Genomic DNA, 25,000 nt, shown 5'->3' on the forward strand with positions numbered 1-25,000 from the left:
GTAGGCAGAAGCAGGCGCGTAAACATAAATTCAAACAGCACTTTCTTGCGTTTTGCCAGCAGCTCTTCGTTGTGCGTCAAGCATTGCGCTGTTTATGACTTCAAGCCTTTCAACTCCTGAGATGAGGCTGGTGTAACCGAAGTGAAATGGCTAACTAGTTAGCGCGCGCTAATAGCGTTTCAAACGTCACTCGCTCTGAGACATGGTGTAGTTGTTCCCCTTGCTCTGCATGGGTAACGCTGCTTCGAGGGCGGCTGTTGTCGATGTGTTCCTGGTTCGAGCCCAGGTAGGGGCGAGGAGGGGGACGGAAGCTATACTGTTACACTGGCAATACTATAGTGCCTATAAGAACATCCAATAGTCAAAGGTGTATGAAATACAAATGGTATAGATGGAAATAGTCCTATAATAACTACAACCTAAAACTTCTTACCTGGGAATATTGAAGTCTCATGTTAAAAAGGAACCACCAGCTTTCATATGTTATCATGCTCTGAGCAAGGAACTGAAACGTTAGCTTTTTTACATGGCACATATTGCACTTTTACTTTCTTCTCCAACACTGTGTTTTTGCATTATTTAAACCAAATTGAACATGTTTCATTATTTATTTAGGGCTACATTTATTTTATTGATGTATTATATTAAGTTAAAATAAGTGTTCATTCAATATTGTTGTAATTGTCATTATTAGAAATAAATAAATATAAGAAAATCGCCTTTTTTGGCCCTCCAATAATCGCTATCGGCGTTGAAAAATTATAATCGCTCGACCTCGACTCTCTAATATTTGTGGATCTGTGTAATCTGAGGGAAATATGTGTCTCTAATATGGTCATACGTTGGACAGGAGGTTAGGAAGTGCAGCTCAGTTTCCACCTCATTTTGTGGGCAGTGAGCACATAGCCTGTCTTCTCTTGAGAGCCATGTCTGCCTACGGCGGCCTTTCTCAATAGCAAGGCTATGCTCACTGAGTCTGTACGTAGTCAAAGCTTTCCTTCAGTTTGGTTCAGTCACAGTGGTCAGGTATTCTGCCACTATGTACTCTCTGTTCAGGGTCAAATAGCATTCTAGTTTACTCTGTTTCTTTGTTAACTACATGACACATTGGAAATAATTATGTTTTTGTTTTCTCATGATTTGGTTGGGTCTAATTGTGCTGCTGTCCTGGGGCTCTGTGGGGTGTGTTTGTGTTTGTGAACAGAGCCCCAGGACCAGCTTGCTTAGGGGATTCTTCTCCAGGTTCATCTCTCTGTAGGTGATGGCTTTGTTGTGGAAGGTTTGGGAATCACTTCCTTTTAGGTGGTTGTAGAATTTAACAACTCTTTTCTGGATTTTGATAATTAGTGGGTATCGGCCTAATTCTGCTCTGCATGCATTATTTGGTGTTTTACGTTGTACACGGAGGATATTTCTTTCAGAATTCTGCGTGCAGAGTCTCAATTTGGTGTTTGTCCCATTTTGTGAATTCTTGGTTGGTGAGCGGACCCCAGACCTCACAACCATAAAGGGCTGATTCAAGTATTTTTAGCCAGATCGGTATGTCAGATTGTATGTTCCGTTTGATGGCATAGAAGTCCCTTGTTGCCTTGTGTCTCAGATCGTTCACAGCTTTGTGGAAGTTACCTGTGGTGCTGATGTTTAGGCCGAGGGATGTATAGTTTGAGGGATGTATAGTTTGATGTTTAGGCCGAGGTATGTATAGTTTGAGGGATGTATAGTTTGATGTTTAGGCCGAGGGATGTATAGTTTGAGGGATGTATAGTTTGATGTTTAGGCCGAGGGATGTATAGTTACGTGTTTAGGCCGAGGGATGTATAGTTACGTGTTTAGGCCGAGGGATGCATAGTTACGTGTTTAGGCCGAGGGATGCATAGTTACGTGTTTAGGCCGAGGGATGCATAGTTACGTGTTTAGGCCGAGGGATGTATAGTTACGTGTTTAGGCCGAGGGATGCATAGTTACGTGTTTAGGCCGAGGGATGTATAGTTACGTGTTTAGGCCGAGGGATGCATAGTTACGTGTTTAGGCCGAGGGATGCATAGTTACGTGTTTAGGCCGAGAGATGCATAGTTACGTGTTTAGGCCGAGGGATGCATAGTTACGTGTTTAGGCCGAGGGATGCATAGTTACGTGTTTAGGCCGAGGGATGCATAGTTACGTGTTTAGGCCGAGGGATGCATAGTTACGTGTTTAGGCCGAGGGATGCATAGTTACGTGTTTATGCATAGTTTTTTGTGGGTTCAAGGGCAACGGTGTCTAGATGGAATTTGTATTTGTGGTCCTGGCGACTGGACCTTTTTTGGAACACCATTATTTTGGTCTTACTGAGATTTATTTGCTACGTGAGATTTATTTCATAATGATTACGAACTTTCATAATGATTACGTTGTTCCCAGTGTACAGACATATGCAGGACACTTGACTTCCCGGCAACTTTGAGAAAAAAACACTATATATCGGAGTTGTGCCTGGTCATCTCTAGTTACCACAGTCATAAAGCCTACCTATTTCTACAATTTCTCATCTTTAACTGTTATTTTAAACCTCACCCCTCCGCTAACCTACCTTTGTGGCTGTGGTAACTAGTGTAAACAGCTGTGCCTGTTGTTCCACGCGTAGCACACGATCTTGCCTCCTCCCAACTGCCATTTTTGAAGAATCGTATTTTCCTTGTGAGAGAGGCCACTACAGTATCAGGCCAATACAATGGATCATCTGTGGTCATATTCAGGGCTTGGCGATGGCTTTCTGTACAGTCCCTTTATAATGGAAGCAAACTCATTCCTTTTCTTCCTCTCTTGTCTTTAGATTTGGGACATGAGTGATGATGAGAGCATCTGAGAGGGAGGACGGAACCCGAAACATCAAGAGTTCTAGAATCGGAACACGGAACACATTCTACTGCGTTCCAACAAGCCGTCACTTCTCCTCTCTTCTGGTCAGAGTTCAGAACATATATAATGGGCCTTCTTCACTATTATTATTTTCTAAACCCCAGTTGGTGTTTACGTATGCCCCCCCGATACAGTTTTAATAACGGCTAACAACATTTGAAGTGGTCATAGTTGAATTAAGAATATAAGGGTCTTCCAGTATTTTCTGAAACTGTTTTGAATTGACGTTGGGTATCATCGGACAGGATGAAAAAAAAACATCTTTAAAATGCCACTGATAATATTATCATCTAATAAACCATCAGTGTCACTCTCATGACAACTAATATGGTGAGACGTTCTGTTCTGTTCCTTCCGTGTTCTGAAGGGGAATGTAAAGATATATTTTGAAGATTGCTGAAAATGTTTAAATGCTTTTCAGTCTATCTTGAATCGTTTGTTATTTGTTTTTCCCAGATAAGTTGTCCTGATTACGATCCAGCTCACTGTCTGTCAACTGATTTCACTTGTACCATACGCTGACTCCTTAACAGTTGGGAACGTATACATTTCCCAGATTGACCTTCTCCTGTAACATACAGTATATAAATATATATATATGTAACACAGGTACGCTCTTTACTATTGCTCTTCCAGTTTCAGGGACTTTTCACACATTTACGTCCATCCAGATGATTACACTGTGTAAATATGGCTTGATGTAGACCTACATACATACCAGTACAACATACAATAGGAACTGCTTTTACAACCCCCGAGGGGTAGGTATCACGGTTTGTGAAACACAGAATGATGCCACCACTCCTCCGTACAGTTCTCCATATTTTGTCATGTCGTATCTTGTTCTTTTTTTTTTTTGTATCATCTTTGTCAAGTACAGATAAAAGCCATATTTGACTCTTACATTGGATGTAAATCAAATTAAATGTTCCCTGTATGGATGTTGTCCTCTTCATTTCATCTACATTAACCACATCTATATATATATATATATATAAGTTTCACTGTACCGGCCGTGTGTACTTAGACTTGCATGGCTTAATCTTTGAGACAAGCATATGCTACTGGCAGGATCAACCAGGTAGCCACTCACAACGTAGATATATATATATATATACACACACACACTTGAGTACCAAACATTAAGAACACCTTCCTAAGTTGAATCTTCCCTGCTCCACTTTTGCCCTCAGAACAGCCTGAATTCTTCGGGGCATGGACTGTACAAGGTGTCGAAAGCGTTTCAACAGGGATGCTGGTCCATGTTGACTCCAATGCTTCCCCACAGTTGTGTCAAGTTGGCTGGATGTCCTTTTGGGTGGTCGACCATTCTTGAATCACACGGGAAACTGTTGAGTGTGGAAAAACCCAGCAGCGTTGCAGTTCTTGACACGTTCAAACAGGTGTGCCTGGCACCTACTACCATACCCTGTTTAAAGGCACTTAAATCTGTCGTCTTGCCCATTCACCCTCTGAATAGCACACGTACACAATCCATGTCTCAAGGCTTAAAAATCCTTCTTTAACCCTGTCTCCTCCCCTTCATCTACACTGATTGAAGTGGATTTAACAGGTGACATCAATAAGGAATCATCACCTGGTCTGTCATAGAAAGAGCAGGTGTGTACATACAAAGAAAAAACAGGTTTTTAGAAATGTTTGCAAATTTTGTATTTTTTTAAAAATCAACTGAAATGTATATTTTAAAAATGTATGGACATATCACACAAGGATTCAGACTCTTTACTCTGTACTTTGTTGAAGCACCTTTGGCAGCGATTACAGCCTAGAGTCTTCTTGGGTATGTTGCTACAAGCTTGGCACACCTGTATTTGGGGAGTTTCTCCCATTCTTCTCTGCAGATCCTCTCAAACTCTGTCAGGTTGGATGGGGAGCGTCGCTGCACTGTTATAATTAATTACACTTTGGATGGTGTGTCAATACACCCAGTCACTACAAAGATACAGTCGTCCTTCCAAACTCAGTTGCCGGAGAGGAAGGAAACCGCTCAGGAATTTCATCATGAGGCCAATGGTGACTTTTAAACAGTTACAGAGTTTAATGGCCGTGACAGGAGAAAACTGAGGATGGATCAACCCTGTAGTTACTCCACTAACCTAAATGGGTGAAAAATGAGGAAGTATGTACAGAATAAACATTTTCCAAAACATGCATCCTGTTTGCAGCAAGGCACTAAAGTAATGCTGCAAAAAATGTGAACTTTTTGTCCTGAATACAAAGCAGTATGTTTGGGGCAAATCTAACACAACACATCACTGAGAACCCCTTCATATTATCAAGAATGGTGGAAGCTGCATCTTGTTATGGGTTTACTTGTCATCAGCAAGGACTAGGGAGTTGTTTAGGATAAAAAATAAACATAACAGAGCTAAATCCTCGAGGAAAACCTGGTTCAGTCTGCTTTCCAACAGACACGGGGAGATGAATTTACCTTTCAACAGGACAATAACCTAAAACACAAGGTCAAATCTACACCGGGGTTGCCAAGGCGACGTTGAATGTTCCAGAGTGGCCAAGTTACAGTTGACTTGAATCGGCTTGAAAATCTAATGGCCTGAATATGGCTTCTAGCATTTGATCGACAACCAACTTGACAGAGCTTGAAGAACATTAAAAAGACTGTTCAATTATGCTACAATCCAGGTGTGGAAAGCCCTTAAGCCGTGTTCCCATTGGCAGTTTGAAGTGACTCAAATCCTATTTATTTGCATATCTGATTAGAATCTGTTCTTTCCCCCCCCCTAACTGTTTTTTAGGCTGTTATTCTGCATATCTTGTTGCTTGCGCATGTGGTATAACTAACTAGCTCGGTACTTGTTTACAAACTAACTCCCATTTTGAAAGTTGAACCATCTTGTTATTTTTTTTAAGGTTTTCAAAGTGTTTGTCACACTATAATTTTGAACCTTTAAAAGCAACCGGGAAACGTCCATGACAGGAATCGTTGTCACCTTAGCTTGCTACATAACGTCTGAGTGATAAAGGAAGCGCGACCACCGCCGCACCACCAATCAGCTTGCACCGCCGCACCACCAATCAGCTTGCACCGCCGCACCACCAATCAGCTTGCACCGCCGCACCACCAATCAGCTTGCACCACCGCACCCGTCGTTACTATGACAACTAGCGTAGCCTTATCAGGAAATGACTGCTGTCTGAACACACCGATCTGATTCGGTTGTAAAAACTTGATTGGGACAGTCAGTGTTTACAAAACGGACTAGAAAAATACAACTGATTTGAACATTTAAAAAGCCTTCAGTGTGAACAAAGGCTTTCAAGATTTACCCAGAAATACTCACAGTTTTGTAATCGCTGCCAAAGGGGTGTAAAATACTCATGTAAATGAGATATTTCACTGTCAAAAAATAAATAAATATATTTAATACATTTTGAATTCAGGCTGTAACACAAAATGTGGAAAAGGGAAGGGGTGTGAATAATTTCTGAAGGCTCTTATATATATATTATATATATATTTATATATTACATATACGGCCAGTTATATATACCGCTCCTGCAGATGCGGCGTCCGGTGGCCGTGGCTCGCTATGTAAAGCAGGCGGACAGGCATCCCGTTACTGTTTGATTGAACGTTAGTTCACTAATTTGTCCCATTCTAAGTGACTTGAGTGTGTTATGATCGCTGGTCCCAGGCCCACCGGAGACAGTATCTCACAAACTAACAAATAACGGCACAGTACAACAAGTCGTGTGCAGAACGACATCATGGAACTCACAACTCGTCGATATCCCGGTTTCTGATTGGCTATTTGCAGCAGATGACCACACCAGGTTCCACTCCTATCAGGTAAGAACAGGAAGCAGCGACGCCATCACCAACACTGGACAATTGAGTGGAAAAACATCGCCTGGACCGACGAATCCCACTTAATATAATAATAATAATAATTGCCATTTAGCAGATGCTTTTATCCAAAGCGACTTAAAGTCATGTGTGCATACATTCTACGTATGGGTGGTCCCGGGGATCGAACCCACTACCCTGGCGTTACAAGCGCCATGCTCTACCAACTGAGCTACAGAAGGACACCCACTTCCTGTGCGTCATGCTGATGGTAGAGTAATGGACCAATTCTGTCTTATGTAAAAGTATAAATCACTTCCAATTCCTTATATTAAGCAAACCAGACATTTTATTGTACAGATAGCCAAGGGCACACTCCAACACAGACATAATTTACAAACAGTGTGTGTTTAGTGAGTCCACCAGATCACAGGCAGTAGTGGGATGCCCAGGGATATTCTCTTGACAAGTGCATCGATTTTTAAAATGTTCTGTCCTGCTAAGCATTCAAAATGTAACGAGTACTTTTGGGTGTCAGAGGAAAATGTATGGAGTAAAAAAGTTTATACTTTTCTTTAGGAATGTAGTGAAGTAAAACAGTTGTCAAAAATATAAATAGTTAAGTAAAGTACAGATACCCCCAAAACCTACTTATTATAAAGTATTTATACTTAAGTACTTTACAACTGTTTATATATATATATATATATATATATATATATAGCTCAACATACTAATAGCCGTTCTAATGTAGTAATAACAAGTGACCCGACTGATCCACCACGTTCTAGTATCTATTAACACATAAAATATACCATTAATAACTAGTGTAGTACTGGGACAGACTGTAATAACTAGTGTAGTACTGGGACAGACTCTGTAATAACTAGTGTAGTACTGGGACAGACTGTAATAACTAGTGTAGTACTGGGACAGACTTGGTAATAACTAGTGTAATACTGGGACAGACTGTAATAACTAGTGTAGTACTGGGACAGACTGTAATAACTAGTGTAGTACTGGGACAGACTTGGTAATAACTAGTGTAGTACTGGGACAGACTCCGTAATAACTAGTGTAGTACTGGGACAGACTGTAATAACTAGTGTAGTACTGGGACAGACTGTAATAACTAGTGTAGTACTGGGACAGACTTGGTAATAACTAGTGTAGTACTGGGACAGACTTGGTAATAACTAGTGTAGTACTGGGACAGACTCTGTAATAACTAGTGTAGTACTGGGACAGACTCGGTAATAACTAGTGTAGTACTGGGACAGACTCTGTAATAACTAGTGTAGTACTGGGACAGACTCTGTAATAACTAGTGTAGTACTGGGACAGACTCGGTAATAACTAGTGTAGTACTGGGACAGACTCGGTAATAACTAGTGTAGTACTGGGACAGACTCTGTAATAACTAGTGTAGTACTGGGACAGACTGTAATAACTAGTGTAGTACTGGGACAGACTTGGTAATAACTAGTATAGTACTGGGACAGACTGTAATAACTAGTGTAGTACTGGGACAGACTGTAATAACTAGTGTAGTACTGGGACAGACTGTAATAACTAGTGTAGTACTGGGACAGACTGTAATAACTAGTGTAGTACTGGGACAGACTTGGTAATAACTAGTGTAGTACTGGGACAGACTGTAATAACTAGTGTAGTACTGGGACAGACTGTAATAACTAGTGGTAGTACATGGGACAGACTGTAATAACTAGTGTAGTACTGGGACAGACTGTAATAACTAGTGTAGTACTGGGACAGACTCTGTAATAACTAGAATGTATGCACAGACTAATAACTGTGTAGTACTGGGACAGACTTGGTAATAACTAGTGTAGTACTGGGACAGACTGTAATAACTAGTGTAGTACTGGGACAGACTGTAATAACTAGTTATACTACATCTGTAATAACTAGTGTAGTACTGGGACAGACTGTAATAACTAGTGTAGTACTGGGACAGACTGTAATAACTAGTGTAGTACTGGGACAGACTGTAATAACTAGTGTAGTACTGGGACAGACTCTGTAATAACTAGTGTAGTACTGGGACAGACTTGGTAATAACTAGTGTAGTACTGGGACAGACTCGGTAATAACTAGTGTAGTACTGGGACAGACTGTAATAACTAGTGTAGTACTGGGACAGACTTGGTAATAACTAGTGTAGTACTGGGACAGACTTGGTAATAACTAGTGTAGTACTGGGACAGACTCGGTAATAACTAGTGTAGTACTGGGACAGACTAGGTAATAACTAGTGTAGTACTGGGACAGACTTGGTAATAACTAGTGTAGTACTGGGACAGACTGGGTAATAACTAGTGTAGTACTGGGACAGACTGTAATAACTAGTGTAATACTGGGACAGACTTGGTAATAACTAGTGTAGTACTGGGACAGACTTGGTAATAACTAGTGTAGTACTGGGACAGACTGTAATAACTAGTGTAGTACTGGGACAGACTTGGTAATAACTAGTGTAGTACTGGGACAGACTTGGTAATAACTAGTGTAGTACTGGGACAGACTGTAATAACTAGTGTAGTACTGGGACAGACTTGGTAATAACTAGTGTAGTACTGGGACAGACTAATAACTAGTGTAGTACTGGGACAGACTTGGTAATAACTAGTGTAGTACTGGGACAGACTGTAATAACTAGTATAGTACTGGGACAGACTGTAATAACTAGTATAGTACTGGGACAGACTTGGTAATAACTAGTGTAGTACTGGGACAGACTGTAATAACTAGTATAGTACTGGGACAGACTGTAATAATTAGTGTAGTACTGGGACAGACTGTAATAACTAGTGTAGTACTGGGACAGACTGTAATAACTAGTGTAGTACTGGGACAGACTGTAATAGCTAGTATAGTACTGGGACAGACTTGGTAATAACTAGTGTAGTACTGGGACAGACTGTAATAACTAGTATAGTACTGGGACAGACTTGGTAATAACTAGTGTAGTACTGGGACAGACTTGGTAATAACTAGTGTAGTACTGGGACAGACTTGTAATAACTAGTGTAGTACTGGGACAGACTCTGTAATAAACAGTCATTATTGAACGCTAGGGACAGACTCAGACTTGGTAATAAACAGTAATAACCAATAACAAAGTGACCAGAAACAGTATTATAACCAAATAGCATAAGTGATCAGACCCGAGACACAACTTGAGGTTTAAGAGCAGTTTATTGTTCATCTTAAGTACAAAAAAAAAGTTGGCCTGCCAAAACCTTTTTAGTTGGAGGAACAAGGCCACAAAATGAAAGTTTAACACAGATGTACTAACAGCATGGACAGTAGAATACAGAATACTGTTTATTTAGTGTCTCATTGGTTGCACCTGAAATGGTACCTAAATTCCCTTCGTATCTGCTGTTGACTAGTACACTATACAGGGAAACGGTGCCATTTTGGATGCATATCATAGATGTGGAAGCACACAGTCTTCCTGGGATCTTCCATTAAATAACAGAGCTAATACAGTAGCATCTTTATCCCAAACTGGTTGGATGACCATCTGGCTTATACACCTGTTATTACTGGATCACAAAAAGAAGTCAAACAAGTTGGATGACAACGATATATTTTTTTGTTCAATTGTCTCAAGAGGCACATGGTTGAAATAAAGAGGGTTGGTTACAAATGAGACAATTCCTTATATATGTTGGGACATAACCGTTATTGTCTTTGTAGACTGTCTGCTGAGTGGCCTTTATGCAACATTATAACTGCCAAAATACACAAGTGGCTATCATCAATGCAGTGTTTTCAAATCATTTCTGTGTTCCTGCACTTTAACCTTTAAAAAAAAATAAAAAAAACATTCTAAAAAAAAAAAGTTTTTTTTTTTTACACCAAAAACAAGACGTTATAAAATGCATGATTGGACAAAAAGAAATAAGGGAAATTAAATAGCTACATGTCATTAACAAATTCATTGATCCTCCAAAAATACCTATGATTGTTTAATGTTCTCTGTACATTTCGTTACGCACAGCGTAATGATGGTCTTATAGTTACCTATATAAAAAAAAAAAAGACTTTGTCATGAAGTGATTTTCCTACAGCGTGTAGGGAATTGTGTTGCCCGAAGCAGAACAAGTGAGAGACTCCAAAATAACGTTAACTTTCCCCAAAAAACGGCCAGATTCTGTTTGGAGGATTCACACATTTTCTGCTTCTCCCTCCTGATCCTGTGAATCCTTCCAACCGGGATTTATTTTTTTTTTTTTTGAAAACCTGGGAATTTTAGGAAAAGTTATTAGAAATGAGGCAACCCTACTACTACCTAGTGACGGTAATGAAATGTGTTTTAGGATAAATGACTTCAGGACACTAGTGTCCCCTTCCCTCTGTGTTCATGCATTAAAGACAGTTCATTTCACCACAATGGCCTAAATAAAACGTTCTCTCGTAACATTTACAGAAAGTACAGACCGATTCATCTGTTATGAACTACTATAGATTAGAAGAGTTTCTTTACATCTAAACTCATTAAACATTAAAAGTCAATAATAATAACAACAACAACAGCTGACTGGCAGCTGGATCCCGGCCCTCAGAGAATATGTTTTCAGCTCCATCCCAAATGGTTCCCTATTCCCTACATAAGTGCACTACTTTTGGACAGACACGTTTGAGAAAAGCACCAAAAGAGAATATTGTCAAACGTCTTCCTCTTGCTCGTCTTCCTCTGAGGAGATGAAGGGCTGGTCAAACGTAGGGCGCTGCCTAGGACATAGGGTAGCATTTAGGAAGTGTAGCTTTAGTCAAATGTAAATATGCTAAAATGTCCAAAGGATATGAGTTGGGATGATGGAATGTAAGGACATGTATGAAGGGTTTTAAAGCGTTAAGATGAAAAGTGCCTCATAAACCCTTAGAGCTTTATCATGTTCTAGCACCCCCAGAGAAATTCTAGTTGGTTGGAGGATCCCTGGATTTTCCAGAATCTTCCAACCGGAATTTCCGGGAAATCTGGGAATTTTGGAAACATTTCTGGAATTTCACAACCCTAATCACCACCTTTCCGTTAATAAGTTAGTAGCTGAGAAGAATGAAACACCTGTACTAGGTTTCCTACAGGAAGGAATGTCTGCTGCTTTGGTACAGGAGGTAAAGGACAAGTCAGTTTCACAACCTGCCGCAGCCTATCTACCGCTATCTACGGCTACCTACCGCTACCTACCGCTAACTACGGCTATCTACCGCTATCTACGGCTACCTACCGCTAACTACGGCTACCTACCGCTAACTACGGCTACCTACCGCTATCTACCGCTAACTACGGCTATCTACGGCTAACTACAGCTACCTACTGCTACCTACAGCTACCTACTGCTAACTACAGCTACCTACCGCTAACTACAGCTACCTACCGCTACCTAGTGCTAACTACCGCTCCCTAGCGCTAACTACCGCTACCTAGCGCTAACTACCGCTAACTACCGCTACCTAGCACTAACTACCGCTACTTAGCACTAACTACCGCTACCTAGCACTAACTACCGCTACCTAGCACTAACTACAGCTACCTACCGCTACCTAGTGCTAACTACCGCTCCCTAGCGCTAACTACCCTACCTAGCGCTACCTAGCACTAACTACCGCTACACAACACAGTTGTTCATCAGAGAAGAAGAAACAACATCGAAAATACTAAATAAGGTCCATCTCTCTGGCTGGTTGTTTCATTCCTTTCTCTTATTCAGTCATGAAAAAAAAACTCTGTCGCATCCTGTACCAGGGATTATTAATAACGTTATAGAAACGTCATGTTAATGTTAGAGAGACGTTTAACGTTATAGAGACGTCATGTTAATGTTAGAGAGACGTTTAACGTTATAGAGACGTCATGTTAATGTTAGAGAGACGTTTAACGTTATAGAGACGTCACGTTAATGTTAGAGAGACGTTTAACGTTAGAGACGTCACGTTAACGTTATAGAGACGTCACGTTAACGTCGTAGAGACGTCACGTTAACGTCGTAGAGACGTCACGTTAACGTCGTAGTGACGTCACGTTAACGTCGTAAGACGTCACGTTAACGTCGTAGAGACGTCACGTTAACGTCGTAGAGACGTCACGTTAACGTCGTAGAGACGTCACGTTAACGTCGTAGAGACGTCACGTTAACGACGTAGAGACATCACGTTAACGTTGCAGATTATACTCCCAACTGATGAGATAGAGCAGTATAGAAGGCTGTCCTCTGTGTCGCTAGCTGGCTGCTCCCAGAGAGAATATGACTGAAGATACCTACATAATAACATGGAGTATAACTGTACCAGCAGTAAGTGAAACATACGACTATTACTGAACACAAATACAGCTAGAACAAAGTCTAGTATTAAGATTGAAATGTCTAATTAAACATGAATAGATACCAGCTATTTAAAAACAAACACGTCTTATTCTGTATGGTTATTTGTTCTAACCTTCAACCCACAGAGCCCAAATCTACCTACCAACCACACTGCAGAGAGAGAGAGAGAGGAGCTCTATTCTACACCATAGAGCCCAAATCTACCTACCAACCACACTGCAGAGAGAGAGAGAGAGGAGCTCTATTCTACACCATAGAGCCCAAATCTACCTACCAACCACACTGCAGAGAGAGAGAGCTCTCTATTCTAAACCATAGAGCCCAAATCTACCTACCAACCACACTGCAGAGAGAGAGAGCTCTCTATTCTAAACCATAGAGCCCAAATCTACCTACCAACCACACTGCAGAGAGAGAGAGATTCTAAACCATAGAGCCCAAATCTACCTACCAACCACACTGCAGAGAGAGAGAGAGAGCTCTATTCTAAACCATAGAGCCCAAATCTACCTACCAACCACACTGCAGAGAGAGAGAGAGAGGAGCTCTATTCTAAACCATAGAGCCCAAATCTACCTACCAACCACACTGCAGAGAGAGAGAGCTCTCTATTCTAAACCATAGAGCCCAAATCTACCTACCAACCACACTGCAGAGAGAGAGAGAGAGGAGCTCTATTCTAAACCATAGAGCCCAAATCTACCTACCAACCACACTGCAGAGAGAGAGAGAGAGGAGCTCTATTCTAAACCATAGAGCCCAAATCTACCTACCAACCACACTGCAGAGAGAGAGAGAGAGGAGCTCTATTCTAAACCATAGAGCCCAAATCTACCTACCAACCACACTGCAGAGAGAGAGAGAGAGGAGCTCTATTCTAAACCATAGAGCCCAAATCTACCTACCAACCACACTGCAGAGAGAGAGAGAGAGAGCCCAAATCTACCTACCAACCACACTGCAGAGCTCTATTCTAAACCATAGAGCCCAAATCTACCTACCAACCACACTGCAGAGAGAGAGAGAGAGAGAGGAGCTCTATTCTAAACCATAGAGCCCAAATCTACCTACCAACCACACTGCAGAGAGAGAGAGAGAGGAGCTCTATTCTAAACCATAGAGCCCAAATCTACCTACCAACCACACTGCAGAGAGAGAGAGAGAGAGAGGAGCTCTATTCTAAACCATGGAGCCCAAATCTACCTACCAACCACACTGCAGAGAGAGAGAGCTCTCTATTCTAAACCATAGAGCCCAAATCTACCTACCAACCACACTGCAGAGGGAGAGAGAGAGAGAGGAGCTCTATTCTAAACCATAGAGCCCAAATCTACCTACCAACCACACTGCATAGAGGGAGAGAGAGAGAGAGAGAGGAGCTCTATTCTAAACCATAGAGCCCAAATCTACCTACCAACCACACTGCAGAGAGAGAGAGAGAGAGAGAGAGAGAGAGAGAGAGAGGAGCTCTATTCTAAACCATAGAGCCCAAATCTACCTACCAACCAAACTGCAGAGAGAGAAAGAGAAAGAGAGAGAGAGAGCTCTCTCATTGGTTGCATCCGAAATGGTACCTAATTCAACAAATGCCTCATGAGGAATAGAAAATCAAAAAGAACAGACCAGATGTTAGAATAGAGAAAGATGCTCCGCCATCTCTCATCTCCGCCCCAGAATGAAAAGGTGGTTTTGACCACATGATGCAACGTCACAGAACCGAATCTCTGAACTTATAAAAGTATTGTTATAGCGTATGTTATCAGCATGTAGAGTGTAGCGTCTCCATCGTGAGGTTGATATGTAAAAATCCCAGGTCCCTCAACATTAGTGCAAATCAGTAGAGAGAAGAGGAGATGGGAGGAGAGGAGATGGGAGGAGAGGAGATGGGAGGAGAGGAGAGGATGAGGGTAGATGGGAGGAGAGAAGAGGAGATGGGAGGAGAGGAGATGGGAGGAGAGGAGATGAGAGGAGATGGGAGGAGAGGGATGAGGGTAGAGGAGAGGGAGAGAAGAGGAGATGGGAGGAGAGGAGATGGGAGATGGGAGGGTAGAGGAGATGGGAGGAAGAGGAGATGGGAGGAGAGGAGATGGGAGGAGAGGAGAGGATGAGGGAGGAGAGGAGAGAGGGAGAGAAGAGGAGATGGGAGGAGAGGAGATGGGAGGAGAGGAGATGGGAGGAGAGGAGATGGGAGGAGAGGAGAGGATGAGGGTAGAGGAGAGAGGAGAGAAGAGGAGATGGGAGGAGAGGAGAGGAGATGGGAGGAGAGGAGATGGGAGGAGAGGAGATGGGAGGAGAGGAGATGGGAGGGGAGGAGAGGAGATGGGAGGAGAGGAGATGGGAGGAGAGGAGAGGATGAGGGTAGAGGAGAGAGGAGAGAAGAGGAGATGGGAGGAGAGGAGATGGGAGGAGAGGAGATGGGAGGAGAGGAGATGGGAGGAGAGGAGAGGATGAGGGTAGAGGAGAGAGGAGAGAAGAGGAGATGGGAGGAGAGGAGAGGAGATGGGAGGAGAGGAGATGGGAGGAGAGGAGATGGGAGGATGGGAGGATGAGGAGAGGATGAGGGTAGAGGAGAGAGGAGAGAAGAGGAGATGGGAGGAGAGGAGATGGGAGGAGAGGAGATGGGAGGAGAGGAGATGGGAGGAGAGGAGATGGGAGGAGAGGAGAGGGATGAGGGTAGATGGGAGAGAGGAGAGAAGAGGGTAGATGGGAGGAGAGGAGAGGAGATGGGAGGAGAGGAGATGGGAGGAGAGGAGATGGGAGGAGGGAGAGGAGATGGGAGGAGAGGAGATGGGAGGAGAGGAGATGGGAGGAGAGGAGAGATGGGAGGAGAGGAGATGGGAGGAGAGAAGAGGAGATGGGAGGAGAGGAGATGGGAGGAGAGGAGATGGGAGGAGAGGAGAGGATGAGGGTAGAGGAGAGAGGAGAGAAGAGGAGATGGGAGGAGAGGAGAGGAGATGGGAGGAGAGGAGATGGGAGGAGAGGAGATGGGAGGAGAGGAGATGGGAGGAGAGGAGAGGATGAGGGTAGAGGAGAGAGGAGAGAAGAGGAGATGGGAGGAGAGGAGATGGGAGGAGAGGAGATGGGAGGAGAGGAGAGAGAGATGGGAGGAGAGGAGATGGGAGGAGAGAAGAGGAGATGGGAGGAGAGGAGATGGGAGAGGATGAGGGATGGGAGGAGAGGAGATGGGAGGAGAGGAGAGGATGAGGGTAGAGGAGAGAGGAGAGAAGAGGAGATGGGAGGAGAGAAGAGGAGATGGGAGGAGAGGAGAGGAGAGAAGAGGATGAGGGTAGAGGAGAGAGGAGAGAAGAGGAGATGGGAGGAGAGGAGGAGGGTAGAGGAGAGAGGAGAGGAGGAGGGTAGAGGAGATGGGAGGAGAGAAGAGGAGATGGGAGGAGAGAAGAGGAGATGGGAGGAGAGGAGATGAGAGGAGATGGGAGGAGATGGGAGGAGAGGAGATGGGAGGAGAGGAGATGAGATGGGAGGAGAGGAGATGAGAGGAGATGAGAGGAGATGGGAGGAGAGGAGATGGGAGGAGAGGAGATGAGATGGGAGGAGAGAAGAGGATGAGGGTAGAGGAGAGAGGAGAGAAGAGGAGATGGGAGGAGAGGAGGAGGGTAGAGGAGAGAAGGAGGGTAGAGGAGAGAGGAGAGAAGAGGAGATGGGAGGAGAGGAGGAGGGTAGAGGACGGGAGACTTTACAGTGGGGTGCCAGAGAGATGGAAAGGAAAATGAATCAGATGGATGAAATTAAATAATGGCTTATTTTTTTAAATGGGGTGACAGATTTGCATTCCGAGTTCTCTTTGGTAACGAAGGCACGTGGTTGGCTGAGCTGCTTCTCCATATAGAATCCATAGGATAGAAACAAACGCTTTTCTTGTCAACGTTTTTTGGGCATCCAATAACACAAACCAATAACAAACCTACTTCAACCAAATAATACAATCCAACTAAATGCCAAAAAGGAAACCCCCCTCTATCCTCTATGTACATGGCTATATAGCTAGCTATTAACACAGCTCTCTGTGGGGCCAAAATCATTCAGGGTAGTCATACCAGGGACCAAGGACAACCCCTCTTCCCAGCTAGAGAGCTACTCAGAGGATGCAGGGTTTTACTCCAGCCCTGTTATAAAGCAGGGTCGTATGCATTTGTGCACATTATAGCTCATTAACAACAGAAAAGGAAGTGAACACGACCCTGATCTAAAATCAGTTACTCCTCCGTATCTTGCTCCAGGTGTGTTAGACGGCGTTAGTGTAGGGCTGGAGCAAAACCAACAATACCCTCCCAGCAGCGGGTCAACCAGCCCTGTGGTTACAGTGAACAGGGTGGCGTATAACTGGCCTACTCTAGCTCCTCCCTTCAGGACACAACCGAAGGGGAGTGGTTGTGGTTGACCATGTGACTGTTGGGGGAGGAGTCAGGGGAGGAGGAGGAGCTTCCTTTGGCTTTGATCTGCAGCCAGGTTTCTCCTAAGGCCTTGGTGAAATGGTCATCCACAGAGTCGGTGATGGACACAGAGTTAGAGACGGGTTCCGGCTGCTTGTAGTTCCTCCCCAGGCTGCGACGGAAATGCTCCTCGATCACCGGGTCAACACACGCCCTATTGGCTGGAGAGAAGAGGAGAGAAGAGGAGAGGACATTTCACTTTTGTGTGAGGAGAGAGGAGGAAGAAGCAAACGACACAGACACATGTTCATTAAATCTACTACAGGACTATACATGTATTGACCCGTAAACCAGCCTACTGTCAGAGAGACCTGTTTCATAACGGCTGGCCGTGGAACAGTCCATTCCGGTGGTTTTTTTCCCTTGGACAAACTGATAGAACCTTAAGACTTAAAATAGAGGTCTCATGTTTGTATCCGTGTCATTATGGCATCTGACAGCTTCATTGAGACTATATCCATTTTAAAAGTAGTCCATTTCCTTCTTCCTTTGTGTTTGAAGAAAAAAGCATAAAAGCTTACATGGTTGATTTTACTGCCACCTGCTGTGCTGGAATCCTGAACTAACTCTTGTGGCCACTAGATGGCGGTGATATAGCTTAAAGCCGTTGCCATAATAGGCAACCCACTTTGAAGAAGACTCTCTGATCATTGGCCGATCGCTCCCAACACATTTGAATCCCCACCCAGTTGACTACTTTAACATGGTGGAAGCCCTCGATGGTAATGTCCATGCTAAAACCGGTTATATCTATGACGAGTCCTTTCATTCAAATCAGATTGTATTTGTCACATGCGCCGAAAACAACAGGTGTTGACTTTACCATGAAACGTTTCCTCACAAATCAACAATGCAGTTCAAGAAATAGAAAGAAGAAAATATTTTCTAACTAAACAAGTAAAAAAAATGTAATGTAAATAAAAGTAACAACAAAATGACATAACAATAACAAGGCTATATACAGGGGGTACCGGTAATTTGTAGGTAGGGGTAAAGGGACTATACATAGACAGTGATTAGCAGCAGTGAAAAACTATGTAAATAGTCTGAGGTACAGGAACAATGGTGGTCATCTTGAAGCATGTGGGGACAGCAGACTGGGATAGGGAGCGATTGAATATGTCCGCAAACACACTAGCCAGCTGGTCTGAACATGCTCTGAGGCCGTAGCTAGGGATGCTGTCTGGACCGACAGCTTTGTGAGGGTTAACATGTTTAAATGTCTCACTCACGTTGGCCACGGAGAAGAAGGGGAGGGGGCCGCAATCCTTGTTAGCGGGCCGCAACGGTGTATAATCCTCAAAGCGGGCAAAGATGGTGTTTAGTTTGTCTGGAAGCGAGACGTCAGTGTCCGTAACGTGGCTGATTTTCTTTTTCTAGTCCGTTATTTCCTGCCACATACGTCTTGCATTGAATTGCAACTCCACTTTGTCTCTATACCGACATTTCGCTTGTTTGATTGCCTTGCGGAGGGAATAACTACACTATTTATATTCGGCCATATTCCCAGACCTCTTTCCATGGTGAAATGCGGCGGTTCGCACTTTCAGTTTTGCGGGAATGCCGCCATCCATCCACAGTTTCTGGGTAGGTTTTAATTGTCACAGTGGGTACATCATCTCCAATGCATTTCCGTATAAACTCACTCACTGAGTCAGCGTATAGATCGATGTTATTCTCTGAGGCTGACCGGAACATATCCCAGTCTGCATGATCAAAACAATCTTAAAGAGTGGATTCTTATTGGTCAGACCAGTGTCGAATGGTTCTAGTCACGGATACAACCGGTTTGAGTTTCTGCCTATAAAGACCGTAGGAGCAAGATGGAGTCGTGGTCAGATTTGCCCAAAGGGAGGGCGAGGGAGGGCCTTATATGCATTGTGGAAGTTAGAGTAGCAGTGGTCGAGTGTAGTGTCCGCGCGAGTGCTGCAATCAATATGCTGATAGAATTTAGGGAGCCTTGTTTTCAGATTAGCTTTGTTAAAATCCCCAGCTACAATAAATGCAGCCTCAGGATATATGGTTTCCAGTTTACATAGAGTCCAGTGTAGTTCCATGAGGGCCGTCATGGTGTCTGCTTCAGGGGGAATGTACACAGCTGTGATGATAACCAACGAGAATTCTCTGGGGAGATAATATGGCCGACATTTGATTGTAAGGAATTCTAAGTCGGGTGAGCAGAAGGACTTGTGTTCCTGTACGTTATCATAAATACACCATGAGTTAATCATAAAGCATACACCGCCGCCCTTCCTGTTCCCAGAGAGGTGTTAATCTCTGTCGGCGCGATGCACGGAGAAGCTCGGTGGCTGAACCGATTCCGACAACATATCCCGAAAGAACCATGTTTCGTCTACCTTGTTGTCCAGAGACAATTGGACATTGGCGAGTAGTATACTCGGAAGCGGTGGGCGGTGTGCACGTCTACGGAGCCTGACCAAGAGGCCGCTCAGTCTGCCTCTTCTGCATCGACGTTGTTTTGGGTCGGCTTCTGGGATTAGATCCACTGTCCAGGGTGGAGGTCTGAACAGAGGATCCGCCTCGGGAAAGACATATTCCTGGTCATAATGTTGGCAAGTTGACGTCGCTCTTATATCCTGTAGTTCGTCCCGGCTGTATGTTAAGATTTCCTGGGGTAACAATGTAAGAAATAATAAATTTTAAAAAACGAAACACTGCAGAGTTTGCTAAGGACTCGAAGCGAGGCGACCTGTCGGCAAGATCTTGTGGTTCTGTACAGTGCCTTGCGAAAGTATTCGGCCCCCTTGAACTTTGCGACCTTTTGCCACATTTCAGGCTTCAAACATAAAGATATAAAACTGTATTTTTCGAGCTGTTTTGCAAGGAGGAATGGGAAAAAATTTCAGTCTCTCGATGTGCAAAACTGATAGACATACCCCAAGCGACTTACAGCTGTAATCGCAGCAAAAGGTGGCGCTACAAAGTATTAACTTAAGGGGGCTGAATAATTTTGCACGTCCAATTTTTCTGTTTTTGATTTGTTAAAAAAGTTTGAAATATCCAATAAATGTTGTTCCACTTCATGATTGTGTCCCACTTGTTGATTCTTCACAAAAAAATACAGTTTTATATCTTTATGTTTGAAGCCTGAAATGTGGCAAAAGGTTGCAAAGTTCAAGGGGGCAGAATACTTTCGCAAGGCACTGTATGTTATAATATTATAGTAGTATGCTACTTACAGCATACATGTACATATACTGTGTATAATATATATCATGGTATAGTACTTACAGTTGCTGGCTGGTCTCCTGCTGTAGTTGTTGGAACAGCCGTTGTTAGGCACGTTGTTGGAACAGCCGTTGTTAGGCAGGTTACAGTTACGGTTGTTGGCCGGAGCGCACGTTATCACTGACGGACGATTCTAAACACACACACACACACACACACACACACACACACACACACACACACACACACACACACACACACACACACACACACACACACACACACACACACACACACACACACACACACACACACACACACACACATTTAGGCATTTTGCATGTGGTTTGAAGACAACGTTTTACCTGCATGTTCTGAGCTTTGAAAGACTTGTCTCTCTCTCTCTACCTGCTGGCGTTCCACTGGACTGACGGTGGGCGAGATGGCGAGGGTGCGGGCGGCATCCATGTTGTTTTTAGTCAGGGCGAGAGGTTGGTCCATGGACAGGCAGGACATGTGGCGGTGGGGGGCGTACAGGTGGTGGTTGCCATGGAGACCCATGGAGGGGGCGGCGGCTCTCTCTATGGGGCTACGGCTGCGGTCCCTTGGGTCCTTGGAACTACAATAGTTTCCGTTGGAAGGCTTGCCTCTGTAGAGAGTAGGAGAAGATACCTTTTATTGCCCAATGAAAACTGGTCTTCTGTTTTATTCCAACCCCTCTAAGACAGACAGAGAACAAAGGTAATTCAATAGGGCAACGAAAAACACAACTTGTTGAACGAGCTCAGGTAGACCCCCCTCTCCCTGTTTGAGTGTTTTCTTCTGTTTGGTGCCTGGTGAAAGAGGACCCAGGAGAACAAGAGGAGGTTGTACGAGGAGGAGGAGGAGGAGAACAAGGAGGAAGAGAGAGGGAGGGCCATGGATGTCAGTGCACCAGGTAGTCATAGCAACACAGCTATGGGCACCAGGTAGTCATAGCAACACAGCTATGGGCACCAGGTAGTCATAGAAACACAGCTATGGGCACCAGGTAGTCATAGCAACACAGCTATGACACCAGGTAGTCACAGCAACACAGCTATGACACCAGGTAGTCACAGCAACACAGCTATGGACACCAGGTAGTCACAGCAACACAGCTATGGACACCAGGTAGTCACAGCAACACAGCTATGGGCACCAGGTAGTCACAGCAACACAGCTATGGACACCAGGTAGTCACAGCAACACAGCTATGGGCACCAGGTCGTCACAGGAACACAGCTATGGACACCAGGTCGTCACAGCAACACAGCTATGACACCAGGTAGTCACAGCAACACAGCTATGGGCACCAGGTAGTCATAGCAACACAGCTATGGGCACCAGGTAGTCATAGCAACACAGCTATGGGCACCAGGTAGTCATAGCAACACAGCTATGGGCACCAGGTAGTCATAGCAACACAGCCATGGACACCAGGTAGTCACAGCAACACAGCTATGGACACCAGGTAGTCACAGCAACACAGCTATGGACACCAGGTAGTCACAGCAACACAGCTATGGGCACCAGGTAGTCACAGCAACGGACACCAGGTAGTCACAGCTATGGGCACCAGGTCGTCACAGCAACACAGCTATGGACACCAGGTAGTCACAGCAACGGACACCAGGTAGTCACAGCAACACAGCTATGGGCACCAGGTAGTCACTTAAATATTTCGACTTCCCCATTCACCCTCTGAATGGCACACATACACAATCCATGTCTCAATTGTCTGAAGGCTTAAAAATCCTTTAACCTGTCTCCTTCCCTTCATCTTCACTGATTGGAGTGGATTTAACAGGTGACATCAATAAGGAATCATAGCTTTCACCTGGATTCATTTGGTAAGTCTGTCATGGAAAAAGCAGGTGTTGCTAATGTTTTGTACACAGTGTACATACACTGAACAAATAGGATGGTTTGGGATGAGTTGGACCGCAGAGTGAAGGAAAAGCAGCCAACAAGTGCTCAGCATATGTGGGAACTCCTTCACGACTGTTGGCAAAACATTCCTCATGAAGCTGGTTGAGAGAATTCCAAGAGTCTGCAAATCTGTCATCAAGGCAAAGGGTGGCTACTTTAAAGAATCTAAAATATATTTACTTTGTTGGTTACTACATGATTCCATGTGGGTTATTTCATAGTTTTGATGTCTTCACTGTTATTCTACCATGTAGAAAAGAGTACAAATAAATAAAAACCCTGAAATGAGTAGATAGGTGTCTCCAAACTATTAACTGGTACTGTTTGAACTGTAACTCAGTCAAATCTTTGAAATGGTTCCATTTTTCTAATCTATGTACACACAATACCTCATAACGACAAAGCAAAAACTGTTAGAAATATTTGCTGTGGTAAAGTCAATTGATTGGACATGATTTGGAAAGGCACACACCTGTCTATATAACGGTACCACAGTTAACAATCCACGACAGAGCAAAAACCGAGTCATGAGGTTGAAAGAATTGTCCGTAGAGGATTGAGTCGAGGCACAGATCTGGGGAAGGGTACCAAAACATTTCTGCAGCATTGAAAGTCACGTTACAGGAAGGTCGTCACGTTACAGGAAGGTCGTCACGTTACAGGAAGGTCGTCACGTTACAGGAAGGTCGTCACGTTACAGGAAGTCGTCACAGCATGTCGTCATGTTAATGAGAATTTGTTCTTAACTGATTTGCCTAGTTAAATTAAGGTTTCATTAAAAATATATATAATTATAATGAAACCACTCCCATAGTGCACCAGGTCAAGGTCATGTTCAACTCTACTTTAATACAGTGCTTTTGAAGCCTGGGGGTTCCCCCCCGAGGAGAGGTTGGAGAACCCCTGCTTTAATACACACCAGTTCAGCTATATTTCAGAACAACACCACAACAATACAAGGGGAAACACTGTTTACATTGTAAACAATGAGCCCTATTGATACATGTTACGACAGATCCATTAGCTGGTCTATTCTTCCACAAGGCAACTACAGAAGGAGAGTATTGAGGAAAACATCTGCAGTCAGTCCACTGTTACATCTACCACCTGCCCCCCAGCCAACGTCTTTATTTACCAACATAACACATCTGGTCAGCTGAGGGTGGGGAGGGTGTAGAGAGAGAGAGAGAAAGGGGGAGGTGTAGCGAGAGAGAGAGAGAGAGAGAGAGAGAGGGTGTGTGTAGAGAGAGAGGGGTGTGTAGAGAGAGAGGGGTGTGTGTAGAGAGAGAGATAGAGAGAGAGAGGGGTGTGTAGAGAGAGAGGGGTGTGTGTAGCGAGAGAGATAGAGAGAGAGAGAGGGGTGTGTGTAGAGAGAGGGGTGTGTAGAGAGAGAGAGGGGTGTGTAGAGAGAGAGAGGGGTGTGTAGAGAGAGAGGGTGTGTAGAGAGAGAGGGGTGTGTAGAGAGAGAGAGGGGTGTGTAGAGAGAGAGAGAGAGGGGTGTGTAGAGAGAGAGAGGGGGGGTGTGTAGAGGGAGAGAGGGGTGTGTAGAGGGAGAGAGGGGTGTGTAGAGAGAGAGGGGTGTGTAGAGAAAGAGGGGTGTGTAGAGAGAGAGAGGGGTGTGTAGAGAGAGGGGTGTGTAGAGAGAGAGAGGGGTGTGTAGAGAGAGAGAGAGAGGGGTGTGTAGAGAGAGAGAGGGGTGTGTAGAGGGAGAGAGGGGTGTGTAGAGGGAGAGAGGGGTGTGTAGAGAGAGAGGGGTGTGTAGAGAGAGAGGGGTGTGTAGAGAGAGAGGGGTGTGTAGAGAGAGAGGGGTGTGTAGAGAGAGAGGGGTGTAGAGAGAGAGAGAGAGAAAGAGAGAGGGTGTGTAGAGAGAGGGGATGTAGAGAGAGAGAGGTGTGAGAGAGAGAAAGAGAGAGAGGGGTGTAGAGAGAGAGGTGGATGTAGAGAGAGAGGGGGATGTAGAGAGAGAGGGGGATGTAGAGAGAGAGAGGGGGATGTAGAGAGAGAGAAGGGGATGTAGAGAGAGAGAGGGGGATGTAGAGAGAGAGAGGGGATGTAGAGAGAGAAGGGGATGTAGAGAGAGAAGGGGATGTAGAGAGAGAGAGGGTGATGTAGAGAGAGAGGGGGGATGTAGAGAGAGAGGGGGGATTTAGAGAGAGAGAGAGGGGTGTAGAGAGAGAGAGGGGGTGTGAGAGAGAGAGGGGTGTAGAGAGAGAGAGAGGGATGTAGAGAGAGAGGGATGTAGAGAGAGAGGGATGTAGAGAGAGGGGATGTAGAGAGAGAGAGGGATGTAGAGAGAGAGAGAGGGGTGTAAAGAGGGGGGGATG

At 44.3% G+C, this 25,000-nt stretch overlaps 2 protein-coding genes and 1 long non-coding RNA gene across 6 annotated transcripts in view; 1 reads left to right on the plus strand and 2 right to left on the minus strand.

The window, feature by feature from the left end:
- Positions 1-3,839, plus strand: part of atg7 (ATG7 autophagy related 7 homolog (S. cerevisiae)) — a 107,266-nt gene extending 103,427 nt beyond the window's left edge. For all 3 annotated transcript variants that reach the window (XM_046338791.1, XM_046338780.1, XM_046338783.1), the window contains exon 19: positions 2,813-3,839. In XM_046338791.1, the coding sequence (XP_046194747.1) occupies positions 2,813-2,845 (33 nt within the window). In that variant the 3' untranslated portion in view covers positions 2,846-3,839. The remainder of the gene's footprint in view (positions 1-2,812) is intronic.
- A 6,088-nt stretch (positions 3,840-9,927) lies between these two features.
- On the minus strand, positions 9,928-14,979 carry LOC124025130. Its single transcript, XR_006837155.1, has 4 exons — positions 14,084-14,979; positions 13,597-13,987; positions 13,291-13,356; positions 9,928-13,224 (listed from the first exon to the last, which is right to left on the minus strand). It is a non-coding gene; the product is annotated as an uncharacterized LOC124025130 (long non-coding RNA).
- Positions 14,980-16,689: 1,710 nt separating this feature from the next.
- vgll4b (vestigial-like family member 4b) overlaps positions 16,690-25,000 on the minus strand; it is a 140,675-nt gene continuing 132,364 nt past the window's right edge. For both annotated transcript variants that reach the window (XM_046338812.1, XM_046338806.1), the window contains 3 exons: positions 21,135-21,375; positions 20,790-20,919; positions 16,690-17,698 (listed from right to left, as the gene is read on the minus strand). In XM_046338812.1, coding sequence (XP_046194768.1) covers positions 17,451-17,698; positions 20,790-20,919; positions 21,135-21,375 — 619 coding nt within the window. In that variant the 3' untranslated portion in view covers positions 16,690-17,450. The remainder of the gene's footprint in view (positions 17,699-20,789; positions 20,920-21,134; positions 21,376-25,000) is intronic.

Source organism: Oncorhynchus gorbuscha, linkage group LG03, assembly GCF_021184085.1.
Source record: "Oncorhynchus gorbuscha isolate QuinsamMale2020 ecotype Even-year linkage group LG03, OgorEven_v1.0, whole genome shotgun sequence".
Taxonomy (NCBI): Eukaryota; Metazoa; Chordata; class Actinopteri; order Salmoniformes; family Salmonidae; genus Oncorhynchus; species Oncorhynchus gorbuscha.